Source organism: Ranitomeya variabilis, chromosome 1, assembly GCF_051348905.1.
Source record: "Ranitomeya variabilis isolate aRanVar5 chromosome 1, aRanVar5.hap1, whole genome shotgun sequence".
NCBI lineage: Eukaryota > Metazoa > Chordata > Amphibia > Anura > Dendrobatidae > Ranitomeya > Ranitomeya variabilis.
In genome coordinates, this window is record NC_135232.1 from 96,185,092 (window position 1) to 96,198,829 (window position 13,738).

The 13,738-nt window shown below is 47.0% G+C and overlaps 1 protein-coding gene across 2 annotated transcripts in view; it reads left to right on the forward strand.

Annotated features, from left to right (window-relative positions):
• SREK1 (splicing regulatory glutamic acid and lysine rich protein 1) overlaps positions 1–13,738 on the forward strand; it is a 79,140-nt gene that overhangs the window by 39,895 nt on the left and 25,507 nt on the right. The window contains exons 8-9 of one of the 2 annotated variants that reach the window (XM_077286426.1): positions 11,768–11,870; positions 12,296–12,415. In XM_077286426.1, the coding sequence (XP_077142541.1) occupies positions 11,768–11,870; positions 12,296–12,415 (223 nt within the window). The remainder of the gene's footprint in view (positions 1–11,767; positions 11,871–12,295; positions 12,416–13,738) is intronic. The other variant, XM_077286435.1, reaches the window with a different exon arrangement.

The window sequence follows — 13,738 nt, forward strand, 5'->3', positions numbered from 1 at the left end:
CCCGCGGCCATTTTCCTGAAGCCCCGGGCAGCAGAGCGCTCCATTTGCGCACGCGCGGCCACAGGAAAGATGGCCGCGCCCACCGGTAAACGGCGAATAGCGAAGACCGCGCTGTTTTGTTTGTTGAACTCTGCACTCGGGGCCACTAGAGAGAGGACAGAGGGGACCGAGGCAGTCAAAAGGTACCATGGCTTATATTTTCCACGTGTTTCCCACTACGGCTTATTTTCGGGGTATGGCTTATATTAGCCGCCCCTTCTCTACCCCCCACTACAGCTTATTATCGGGGGTGGCTTATTTTCGGGGAAACACGGTAGGGTGAAGGGCATGGCAAGAACAGTTCGTAACAGGCTCCTAGAGGCAGGACTCAAGTCATGTAAAGCTGAAAAAAGCCTTTCATCAATGAGAAGCAAAGGAGAGCCAGGCTGAAGTTTGCCAAAGACCCTAAGAATTGGACCATAGAGGACTGGAGTAAGGTAATCTTCTCTGATGAGTCTAATTTTCAGCTTTGCCCAACACCTGGTGATCTAATGGATAGACGGAGACCTGGAGAGCCGCACAAGTCAGTGTCTTGCACCCACTGTGAAATTTGGTAGAGGATCAGTGATGATCTGGGGATGCTTCAGCAAGGCTGGAATTGGGCAGGTTGTTCTTTGCGAAGGACGTATGAATCAAGCCGCATACAAGGTTATCCTGGAAAAACAGTTGATTCCTTCTGCTCAGGCAATGTTCCCCAACTCTGAGGACTGGTTTTTCCAGCAGGACAATGCGCCATGCCACACAGCTAGATCAATCAAGGTGTGGATGAAGAACCACCACATCAAATCCCTGTCATGGGCAGCCTAATCTCCAGACCTGAACCCCATTGAAAACCTCTGGAATGTAGTCAAGAGGATGATGGATAGTCACAAGCCATCAAACAAAGAAGAACTGCTTAAATTTTTGCGCCAGAAGCAGTGTGAAAGACAAGTGGAAAGCATGCCAAGACGCTTGAAAGCTGTGATTAAAAATCATGGTTATTCCACAAAATATTGATTTCTGAACTCTTCCTGAGTTAAAATTCATTTTTTTTGTTACTTTCATCATTTCTCATTTTCTGAAAATAAAACAAAATGTATTGTTTGGAAATTTGAAGACATGTTGTCAGTAGTTTATAGAATAAAATAACAATTTACATTTTACTCAAAAATATACCTATAAAGAGAAAAATCAGACAAACTGAACATTTTTCAATGGTCTAATTTTTGCCAGAGCTGTACAGACACACAACACACACACGCACGCGCGCGCGCGTGTGTGTGTGTGTGTGTGTGTATATATATATATATATATATATATATATATATATATATACACACACATATATACACACTGCACATGCTGTACACATGTATATACACACCCCCTGCACATACATAGACATTTATATACACACCCCCTGCACATACATACACATGTATATACGCACCCTGCACATACAGTACATACAAGCCTATTTCCTCTAGACTCACAGTTAGAGGCCCCTTAGTGTCATCAAGGTCACATGAGTTCAGGAAACAAATCACTGCACACGTGCAAGAAAAATGCTTCAGGTGAGTATTTATTTGATACTGATAGGTGAAGCGACAATTTAAAGACATTTCAGGCAATTAATGGCCTTTATCATATAGTTTCCTTTTTTAATAAGCATCATGGGAAAACCAGGTAAGTCGTGTCACCGCAATGATATATGTCATAGCGCATATTAAGCCCCGGTAGAGTCAATGCCCATTGTAAGCAATGGGTTCAGGAGGAGCCGGTCTCCAGGGAATACAGGCTTGAGTCATGGGTGGCGCAGTGGAAGATGCAGACACTCCTGTTTCTTTGCAGTGAATGAATAGTCCATTGCAGAAGCTTTGGCATCCATGATTATGTCCACTCCTAGGACTTGTACCCATCACCGTTAAAAAAACAAAAACCGAAAAGTGGGACGAGTGTCATGCGATTTTCCTGGGGCAACAATTTTTATTACCTAGCATCTGAATGCGATCCGATTGCAATGCGATTTTAACATGAGCTTTTACATAGAGAAATGCTCTTATAAAAACACAGTTTTCCAAGGAAATATTAGGTCTATAATTATTAGACCTACTACATACTGGGATAGGATCTTGAAATTGGAATACCCCCCTTAAGAGCCTAAAAAAGCCCTGGTAGTAGAATCGCAAGATTTTTATTTTTTATTCAGATTGTGATATACAAAAAAAATAAAATCACTAACATTTTTTTCCAATAAATGTACGAAAACCCTTTTTTTCACATAGGTAATTTTCTCATACTCACTTCCCTTTATGGTTCTGTCAAAAAGTTCAGATCTCAGTTTCTTGGGTCACTGGAAGGACATTAATGAAAATGGCATTCAAATCTGAATTTCCAAGTGCTTTCAAATTGGAAGAGATTGGCTCTTGTGTATGTTAAAAAAACCTCAGTGTGTGAATAAGGGCAGACAAAAGGACCGGGTCCCAACCAGTGGACACCAGTCTGGGGAAGCCTATAAATGTAATTTTTAGCTCAGGAGAGGGAGGCCACACCCCGGCTTGCACAAAATGCAAAAATATAAAGAAAAAACACATGTTTACCAACTCAAACTAAGCTAAATGTTTGTGTTTTTTCTTTGTATTTTTATATAAGACAGCGTAGGATTGTCCCTATCCGATTCACCTTGTCGACGGTGGAATGGCTTTTATGCTATTTTTGATCAAAAACAGTATTACTAAGAACTCTGTTGTTAAAATGCACTTTTGCTTTTTACTTATTTAGTTACAGCAGGGTTTTTGCTCATTTTGTTTCTTGTAGGTTTTGTATGTTTTATGGCCAATGTGAACATGCGTTTATGTGCTGCATGTATACCAACTCAAACTAGGCTCAATTTTTGTGTTTTCTCATAAGAAGCTTGTACATTGCTAGTGAGACCCCCCAACAATTGCTCAAGCCACAAGTTAGAAGCTCTCACTGGTTGTAGGAGCGCACACCGTTAAATGAGCTTAGAATGATTGAGTCCATACAATGCTGTCCAGCCCTCTTCTAGGAGCTGAACGTCTCTGTTCGGAGATTTGATTGATCGTCATAGCTCTTGGAGATCTACAGGGTAAAAATATATATATAAAAAATATCAAAATGTACATTAGCTATGCTTTGTTCTGGTTGCACACAATACGGTGATTTCCATGACGTCTGGAAACATCGACAGCAGTGATGTTGTACAAAAATTACTTTTTTTTTCTCTCCTTGTTTCCTCTGCAGAAACATGATTGGCTTTAATAACGGTCAGTCAAGCAGACATTATACTGATGAGAAGGACTTGTTCCTATTGCCACTGACACTTGCAGGGGTGGATGGGACACTGGACCGTCTAGGGCTGGTATTTGTAGCTTACTGCTAATTGCATTATAAGTATACAGGACTGGGAACAGACTGCCATTTTCAGCACTCGTAGCATGACTGCAATGTGAGTTGGGTGCTTTTTTCTAATCTTTATATTTAGTTGTGTTATTATAATAGATGCCCTAGAAAGGGTATAGTATGTGCTGCTTGTTAGTAGGCATATACCAGCATGAAAATATGGCTGCATGTGGATGATACAGTATGCATATGCCAGTGCGTTATCAGTACACAGTAACCTATGAAGGTAGGTCCCTGAAAAATACCAATTTGTGACAGCCATATTTCGTCTTCTGTTTGGACTTCACTGATGGTAATGTATTCTGGGATTACTCTTGCTCGTATCAGCACTAGTGATGGGCGAACCCATGGATTTCCGGGTTCAGCTGAACTCATCACTGAAAGTGCGCTTGCACACCTCATTGTTTTCCTGGTCTTCAGCCTGGGCAGTGGCATCATGGCACGATATCGCTGTGATGGATTACGACGTGGGACAGTATTGCTAATCTTCACTTCGGACAGGTAAGGGATATTGTTTATTATTATTAGTAGTAGTATTATTATTTTTTATAGGGGACAAGGGCTTCAATGGATTGGGCGTAAGGTGAGTATAACTTTTGTTTTTATTTCAATTAAAGGACCTTACTTTGGCTGTTTATTTTTTACGGTCTAACTATGGGGTTAGTAATGGTGCATCTTATAGAGGCCTCTCCATTACTAACCCCTGGGTTTGATCTCAGTGGCCATAAAATAGCTGAAATTAACCCCACAACAATTACCTCACTTGCCGCCGCACCAGGGCAAGTGGGAAGAGCTGGGTAAAGCGCCAGAATTGGTGCGTCTAATGTGCCTTTTCTGGAGCAGCTGTGGTCTGCTATTTTTTTAGGCTCGGGGTGCCAAGATCCATGGCCCCTTACAAGTCTGAGAATATCAGCCCCCAACTGTCTGCTTTAGTTTGGCTGGTTGTGAAAATTAAGGGGACCTCACGCCGTTTATTTTCTCCTACGCCTCAATGGGGGACACAGGACCATGGGTGTTATGCTGCTTGCCACTAGGAGAACACTAAGTAAACACAAAGAGTTAACTCCTCTGCAGTATACACCCCTTGACTGGCCAGTAACGACTCAGTTCTTGCTTAGTGTCTGTAGGAGGCACTTGGGTCTGTTTTCAGACCCCACCGTTTTTTTGTTTTACTTTTATTTTCTGTACATTTTTATTTTTTAATTAACGGAGTGAAGGGGGCGACGGATTCCTCTCTAGGGTCCGCTCTCCCCCGAACCATCAACAGGCGAGTATACCTCCCCGTACCTCTCCTGCGACGACTGGGGCACGCCTAAGCTACACCAGGGCGACGGTTCCTATACGATCCCGATCCCCCCCCCCCCCCCCCCCCGTAAGAGGGCGAGCACATAGAGTATACCTCTTATGTGCATCTCCGGGCGCATCCGAAATTAAGCCCTCACCTTGGCATCACGTAGACCCCACAGTAGCCGTAAGTCCCCTGCGGCAGGCACGGCCGTAAGTCCCCTGCAGCAGGCATATCTGCAGACGCTCTCCATCCCCCGGCATAGGGAGGATCGATTGAGCTGCAGGCACCTCTCTTTGGTGAGTACTACCCTTCCTCACGTTGCTTGCGTGGGAAGGTGCGGTCCGGGTCCCTGGGGAGAGATACAGCTGGCTAGATGCCAGCTGCGGTCATCAGATTCGGCCGCCGGTGCGTTCCGCCGGCCGGCTCCATAAATTTAGTCCCGGCTTCTACTGCCGGACTAGGCCGCAACTTAAAATTCCCGCCCACCGTCGAAGCCCTGCCCACTATTCAGGCGCTTCTCGTTCTGAACAAGAAGTGCCCTGCAAATCTCGGGCGCCATCTTGGGACTCCACTTCTGCAGGGAAAATTCAGCCGAAAACGCTACCTTCCTTCTCTGCCTCCCCGGGGACACCAGCACAGGACCGTGGGTAAGCTGCTCCACTCCATAGGGAAAAGCTTAACCCCTTCTCTGCTCCCATAGCCCTGCTATCGCAGTTTAATTGGAGTATAGACATACACTATGTCTCAATCTAAGGACGCTAAAAGGGGCAATAAAAAGCACACTGTGTTTTTTACTTCATGTGCCACTTGCAATTCTGCATTGCCACGTGCCCACAATACCCCTTTGTGCCAGAACTGCGACCCGGCCTGTGCGCAGCCGCCTCCTGCCGCCACCTCCAATGTCTCCACCGACCCTGCCGAGCCTAACCCTCCTGAGTGGGCCGCGTCCTTCTCACGTTCAGTGGATTTCTTGGTCAGGGCATTGGACTCTTTCCGGGGGCCTCCTAAAGCCAGAACTCGCCTCCGTCGGCTGCGACGGAATCTGGCGACGGTGCGGGGCCGTCCGACCACAGGGGGCGTACCGTACTATGGGAATCTCGGGGTGCCAGAATCTCCCATCTATGCTCGAGCTTCAGCATCTGTGAGCTCACCTTCTCGCTCCCCCGAGGGTCGCAGCGTACATGACTCAGTATACGAGTCGGAGGAATCCTTAACCCAAGACTCCTCTATCGGTCAGGAGACACTTGACTCCCTTACTGAGGCAGTCAACAAAAAACTAATGGTGGATGAGGAATCGATATCCACTCAGGAACACGTCGTCTCTTTTAAAAAGACTAAACGCGTTCAAAAGATATTTGCTAATCACCCTGAGTTTTAGGACATTGCCCAAAAACACAGGGAACACCCAGAGAAGCGTTTTACGGCTCAAAAAGCCACGGAAGCTAAATATCCTTTCTCCAAGGATCTGGTGAAGGAGTTGCTTCTCTCTCCTTCTGTGGATCCTGCCATATCGCGACTCGCATCCAAAACAGTCTTATCCCTGTCAACGGTTCATCAGTCAAAAATCCTTCTGACCGTCAAATTGACTACCTGGCTCGCTCAGTCTTCGAGGCCTCAGGAGCAGCTCTCCTTCCATCCTTTGCCGCTACCTGGGTGGCTAAGGAAATGGTGGCCTGGGCAGAGGTGTTAACCTCTACCGTCCACGACAGTAATCTTCCCCCAGAGGCGGCCAAACTAGCTAACCAGTTAGCTCAGGCCGGAGATTTCGTAGTTAACGCTTCCATAGATGCGGCTAATTGCACAGCGCAAGCGGCTGCAAACGCAGTTTTCATCAGGAGGGCCTTGTGGCTCTGATTGGCGAGCAGATTCTGCTTCTAAAAAGTCGCTGACTTCGTTACCCTACCAAGCTGGCCGTTTATTTGGGGAGAAACTAGACCAAATCATTTCTGACGCTACAGGAGGGAAGAGTGAATTTCTTCCCCAGCAAAAACCTGCCCGGCCTTTTCGGAATCAGCAGCAGTTTCGATTCTGGTCCTTTCGTAACAACTCCAGTTGGTCCTCCTCTTCCCCTGGTTCGGGACGGCGAGAAAACAGAAATCCCCAGGTCTCATACAGACCAAACCGTTCCTGGAAACCCAGACCGAGACCTTCTGGCCCTAAGCCATCCGCATCCCTTAAACCTTCTACACAATGACTTGTCGACGTGTCCGGCGGACACTGACAAAGTAGGCGGACGCCTTTCGTTCCGTCAAAATTGGCTCTCGGTTGTTCACGACGAGTGGGTCGGAGAGCTCGTGTCTTCCGGATACAAAATCGAGTTTTCTTCCATCTCCCCTCCGCACTTCTTCCAGTCTTCTCCCCCCAAATCAAGGGTGTCACATCTTCTTCAGGCCATACAGGCGCTTCAAAGGGACGGTGTCATCGCTCCGGTCCCTCGAGACCAAAGGTTCAAGGTGTTTGACTCCAATCTTTTCGTGGTCCCAAAGAAGGACGGGACTCTACGGCCCATACTGGACCTCAAACTGCTCAACAAGTTCGTACGGGTCCGACACTTCAGGATGGACTCGCTCCGTTCCGTTGTCACGTCCCTGGAAAAATGAGAGTTCCTTGCATCCATAGACATCAAGGATGCTTATCTACATATTCCAATTTTTCCCTCTCATGAGCAGTTCCTGCGCTTCGCAGTCCAAGAAGAACACTTCCAGTTTGTGGCCTTGCCCTTCGGACTCGCCACCGCCCCCAGAGTCTTCACGAAGGTCATGGCGGCCGTCATGGCCATTCTTCACGCTCGGGGAGTGGTAGGTTCTGCCTTATCTGGACGACCTATTAATCAAGGGTCTGTCCCATTCTGCCTGCGAGGAGTCTGTAAGTATCACCGTGGATTCTCTTTCTCGCCTGGGTTGGAAAATCAACTTCGAGAAATCATCTCCAGTGCCGGCTCAGCAAATCTGCTTCCTGGGCATGATTTTGGACTCTTCCCGCGGGTTAGTCATTCTCCCTCCAGAGAAGCTCTCCCGCCCAGTCCCTCACTCCATTCGCTTCGCGATGCGCATCCTCAGGAAAATGGTTGCGGCGATGGAAGCTGTTCCGTTTGCACAGTTCCATCTCCGTCCCCTGCAACAGGCGCTGCTGTCAGCCTGGGACAGGAGCCCGTTTTCTCTCGACCGTCGTTTTCGCCTGTGTCTACAGGTCAGGCAGACCCTCAGGTGGTGGATGCTACAGTCCTCCCTGAACCAAGGGAAGTCCTTTCTCCCAGTACGCTGGTTAGTGGAGACCACCGATGCCAGCCTTTTGGGCTGGGGCGCAGTTTTCAATCACCACACGGCACAGGGTCGTTGGTCCACAAGAGAGTCGCGTCTTCCAATCAATATCTTGGAGATTTGAGCGATCACACTTGCCTTACGCAATTTTCACCACTTTCTCGCAGGCCATCCCATCAGAATCCAATCCGACAACGCCACAGCAATGTCGTATATCATCCGGCAAGTGGGAACCCGCAGCAGGGCAGCCATGCTCGAAGTCTCCCACATCCTGCGCTGGGTCGAGACCAATCACTCGCTCATCTCGGCAATCCACATACTGGGTGTGGAGAATTGGGAAGCGGACTTCTTCAGTCGCCAAGGTCTTGCCTCGGGCGAGTGGTCCCTGCATCCGGAAGTCTTCCAGCAGATTTGTCTTCGCTGGGGGACGCCTGATGTGGATCTCATGGCCTCGAGGCTCAACAACCAGGTTCCCCAGTTCATTCCGTGATCCCGCGATCCTTGCGCCATCGGGGCAGATGCTCTGGTCCTGTCGTGGCATCGGTTCCAGCTGCCATACGTATTTCCGCCTCTTCCTCTGCTCTTGATGACTCTCGGGAAGATCAGGGCAGAGGGTAGACCGGTGATCCTCGTCGCGCCAGACTGGCCACGCCGAGCATGGTACGCGGAACTCGTCCAAATGGTCGCAGACGTCCCCTGGCGTGTTCCAGATCGCATGGATCTTCCCTCACAGGGCCCGATTTACCACCAGAACTCTGGGGCCCTGTCTTTGACGGCGTGTCCGTTGAATCCTGGATTTTAGCCCAAGCCGGATTCTCTCCAGGGGTTTCTTTTACCATGAATCGCGCTAGGAAACCCGTATCCATGCGCATCTATCATCGCACCTGGCGCATCTTTTCATGGTGCAATGCTCATGGACGTTCTCTGTTTTTTTCCATTCCGTCCATTCTGGAGTTTCTCCAATCAGGCTTAGTCAGGCCTCGCCCTAAGCTCGCTCAAGGGACAAGTGTCCGCATTGTCTGTTCTATTCCAACGAAAGATCGCTTCCCTACTGCCGGTTAAGACGTTCATCCAAGGAGTCTCCCGGGTGGTCCCTCCCTATAGAATGCCTTTGGCTTCATGGGGTCTTAACTTGGTTCTCGGAGTTCTTCAGGAGGCCCCTTTCGAACCATTGCAGGACATCGCTCACCCTCCTTTCTTGGAAGGTGGTCTTTCTCGTGGCGAATACGTCAATCAAGAGAGTTTCTGAGTTGGCGGCTCTCTCTTGCTGACCCCCTTTCCTGATTTTTCACACAGACAAGGTAGTTTTGAGAACCTCTCCCTCTTTCCTACCTAAAGTCTTCTCCTCTTTTCATCTAAATGAGGACATTGTCTTGCCGTCATTCAGTCCGGCACCAACCCATTGTATTGAGAAAGCTCTCCATTCTCTGGATGTAGTTAGAGCTCTTCGGCAGTACATATCTCGCACGGCTCCCTTCCGTAAGTCGGATGTCCTGTTCGTGCTTCCGGAGGGACATAGGAAAGGTCTACCCTCCTCAAAGGCCACTCTAGCCAAGTGGATTCGCTCCACTATCCAGGAATCCTACCGCGTCAGGGACACCCCTGTTCCAGCAGGGGTTAAGGCGCATTCGACTAGGTAGGTCGGTGCATCTTGGGCCATTCGGCACCAGGCGTCAGCACAACAGCTTTGCAAAGCTGCGACTTGGTCCAGTCTGCATACCTTCACGAAGCACTATCAGGTTCATACTCAGGCTTCGGCAGATGCTGCCCTTGGCAGGCGCATTCTGCAGACAGCGGTACCTCAGTAAGCCAGTGGTACATGGGGTTTTAGCAGTGCAATTGCTCCCCACCCAGGGACTGCTTTAGGATGTCCCATGGTCCTGTGTCCCCCAATGAGGCATAGGAGAAAAGAAGATTTTTGTGTACTCACCGTAAAATCTTTTTCTTTGAGCCAATCATTGGGGACACAGCACCCACCCTGTTAGCCTATTGGCTGTTTGTTGTTGGGATTTTGTTCCTCAGTTTTTGACATAGTTTACTTGTCTTGGTTTTTCTTATACTCCTACTGCTTTACTACCGAACTGAGTCGTTACTGGCCAGTCAAGGGGTGCATACTGCAGAGGAGGAGTTAACTCTTTGTGTTTACTTAGTGTCCTCCTAGTGGCAAGCAGCATAACACCGATGGTCCTGTGTCCCCCAATGATTGGCTCGGAGAAAAAGATTTTACGGTGAGTACACACAAATCTCCTTATTATTTAATTAAATAATTAAAACCCCTCTGTTTTTGATAACTAGACATGATAAAGCTGACAGCTTTTTTTGTTTGTCTGCTCTGGTTATCAAGAATAGAGGGACCCCTCATAATTTAAAAAATATATATATTTTTAGCACAGGTGCCGACTGATGAATACTCCCATCAGCTGTGCCTGCCCTCGCTGTTACCACTAACCGGAAACTGATATTCTTGTACTCTTTATTAGGTCAGCCTTGAAGGCTATGTACACTTTTGCACTCATTTTATTATTTTTTTATTTATTTGGCTTTTAAGTTCATAAATTATATAATTTTCTAAAAAGCTTTTATTGAGCATCCCAGCCCTTATTTATTTATTTTTTTGCTCCAGAGTATGTCTAATTTCTCCGCATAGCTAGTTGTCCTTCTGCATCAGTCGTAGATCGGAAGGTTTGCAAAACTTGGCTCTTTCTACTCTTGCCTTCTTCTGTCAGTGTTCACGTTCAGAGACCGCACTTGGATCAGAAGACCCGTTACGACTGCCAAATCTACTGACTCGTATATATCTATGAGGCAATTAATTCTGGTCCGAATACCTGGCGGTTCAGCTGGGTCTTCCTATCTGAGCTGAACACAGTGTAAAAGCGGTCTCGGATATACCAACCAGGAGGAGTGAAAGTACATACAAAGTGTGGAAAGCATGCAAGTCTTCTGAAAAGACAGATAACCCAACTGAAGTTTGTGTGAGGACACACACAAGGCAATGTGGTGGAGGGAGTGATTACAGAGGCTCTGTATGAGTGGTAGGTCGAGAGGGAAATCACACATTTCACAGCCTTAGTGTACATTAGCACAGAGGAGAACGGACGCATCATGGGCTGTAGCAGGTGAAAGGAATGAAGCTGAGCTGACAAAAGTACATGACACAGGCCTCACATGCATCATGTATTACTGGGAGGGATACGTCCACATGAGACAAGTCTTAAAGTGGAAACGGGCTACAAACTGCATGTCTGGAAATCTGCCCATGAATGAAAGAATAGATGGCAACCTGAGACTTTCTGACACTTTTTAAACTCAATGCAGCTACTAACAAATGGGAACAGACAATCTTGATAAAGGGGTTCTCCACTGCCGCTAAGTTTTGCATCAGGAGGTGATTGGTGTCAGCAGATGACTTCCAGGAAATGTACATGATGGTTGCGTATCGTGTGTTAGTCCTAGTGACTGAATAGAACATGTGAATGATACCTGTCATGCATGACTCCTGTCTGGCGGCTGTCAATTCCACATAATGAACGCTGCTCACCACCCAATGCAGAAGTGAGCCGGAGTATCTCCTCTGCATGGGGAGGTGTAGCCCAAAGCTGCAGGATGTAGCCTAAAAGTTCCACTACGCAGTGTATTGTAGCTAGTAGTTTGTGCTAAACTCACCGGCTAAGGAGCAATTCTAGTTTCCCTCTTTTTCTCCTTTGCAGTATTCTCATGTTGTTGATATTATGGTATGTCTTTTCTTAAATAAGGTGCTTTATTTTATTTTCAACAGAAACCGGGTTACCCATTGAAAATACAAAGAATCCCTCCAGAACTCGATCCCGTTCTCATTCCAAGTCCAGATCTAGATGGAAACGGTCACACTCAAAACACAGGTAACAGCATGCCTCACTTTGGTGATTTTTGGGATACATTGTGGGATGTATAGCTGGGTATTCCTAATGCCTGAGCTGGGGATATCTTTCTCCATACAGAGGCCTCAGGTGGTCAAGACTACTGAACCACCATGTCAGTTATTTTCTTCTGCTGTTTTTGTGACTGTCGTAGCAATGAATAGACATCAGAAAACCAGTGCAGCACAGCAAGCTGTGGAAACATCACATAGCTGTTCAATGCTTGTCCATCCCAAAATCAAATATGTGCTTGGCTCTACTGATTATGCGCGTGGGCTCAGTAGAAAAATGAGATTCCATTTTATTTATTTATTTATTTATTTATTTTTTTGGGCTTATCTTTAATAGGTCCTTTTATAATCATGACATGATTTTTTTAGCTGTTTAACAGGTCAATATTGTTTCAGAAGCAGGTCACAGAACCGTTCACGGTCAAGGCATAAAGAACGCAGGAGATCCAAAAGTCCCCATAAGAAACATTCTATTTCAAGAGACAGACGCAAGTCAAAAAGCAGATCGCGTTCAAGGTATGAACAAACTTGATAAGAATTAGAATTTAGATCTCCGTTTGTGATGCTATTAATCAGTACAAGGAGGACATCCCATTGAATGGTAAGAGGGACCTTTTAACCTGATGAAGTTGGATGACTTTGAAACACTTTGATAATGAAATCACATCAAATTTGTGTCTCCTGGATTTCTCTTTTGGATCTTCAGCAGCTGCAGAGGAACCACATATTCTTTGTACTGCTGTCTATGTGGAGATCACAGTAGCTCATCTGTGTGCTCCCAGTGGATTGGAGATTAAAACCGTTAAAAATGCGGAATACAAGTCTTATAATGACCAGAAATAGTGTTTTCTCTATCGCTTCATTGGGGGACATGGGAAACCATGGGCGTATGCTGCTGCCACTAGGAGGCTGATACTATGCACTAAAAAATTAGCTCCTCAGCAGTGTACACCCCACCAACTGGCACTAGGTTAATCAGTTTTTAGCTCCGTGTCCGTAGGAGGTGGACACGGGTCTTTTACTAGAGCCATATCTACCTTGGTTTTCATTGTTTTCCAGTAATGTCTTCCTCTTTTATTTTCTTAGATGGACCTTCTCCTTTACCTCTGGAAGGATACAGTGTGAACAGTCACACTGTACTCCCACGTAGAGACTATGAGCACGGCGGGAACTGCCACCCCGTATCCTCATATGTTTAGCCGGCAGGACCCCAACCCCTAACACAGAAGAGTGTTTCGGTGATCCGGATTTTGGTCCTGGCTCCTGTCTCCTACACACTCGCCCACCAGAACCTGGTCCCACATCCCCAAGAGGCTCGGATGTCTAATGAAGTCTTGTCGCCAGGATGGAGAGGTACATCTCCTTTTTCCTCAATCTGTCAGGTTCCGGTCCAGAGGTGATGGAGGAGAAGATTCAGATAAAGAAGAAGGTGAAGATAAAGAAGACATAGAGGAAGATGGAAGAATATGATGGAAGAGGTCTTCCTGTCCCCCATTCCCTCTTTTAATTTAGGGTTTTTTAGTTAGATATTGGCACAGGTTTTTTTTCCTAGGGCCTTTTATTTAGGTATAGACCTTTTTGGTTGGTCTATACGGGGCCTGTTTCTCTTTTATTTCTTCAAGATTGGTGGCACAGGGTTACCTTACACGTAATGTCTGGGCCTCTGCACCACACTCCCAAGCCTCAGAGATCGCTGTTGCTAATCTAGGCCCCGGCTTCAGCGCGGCCTAGTCCCCGCAGCTAACTCTGCTCTCTTCATCTTGGGGCGAGCTTTTCTCCTGCCCGTCACTGGCATGCCTCCTCTTCCTGTTTCCAGCGGTTAGCTCCGCCCCCTCCTCC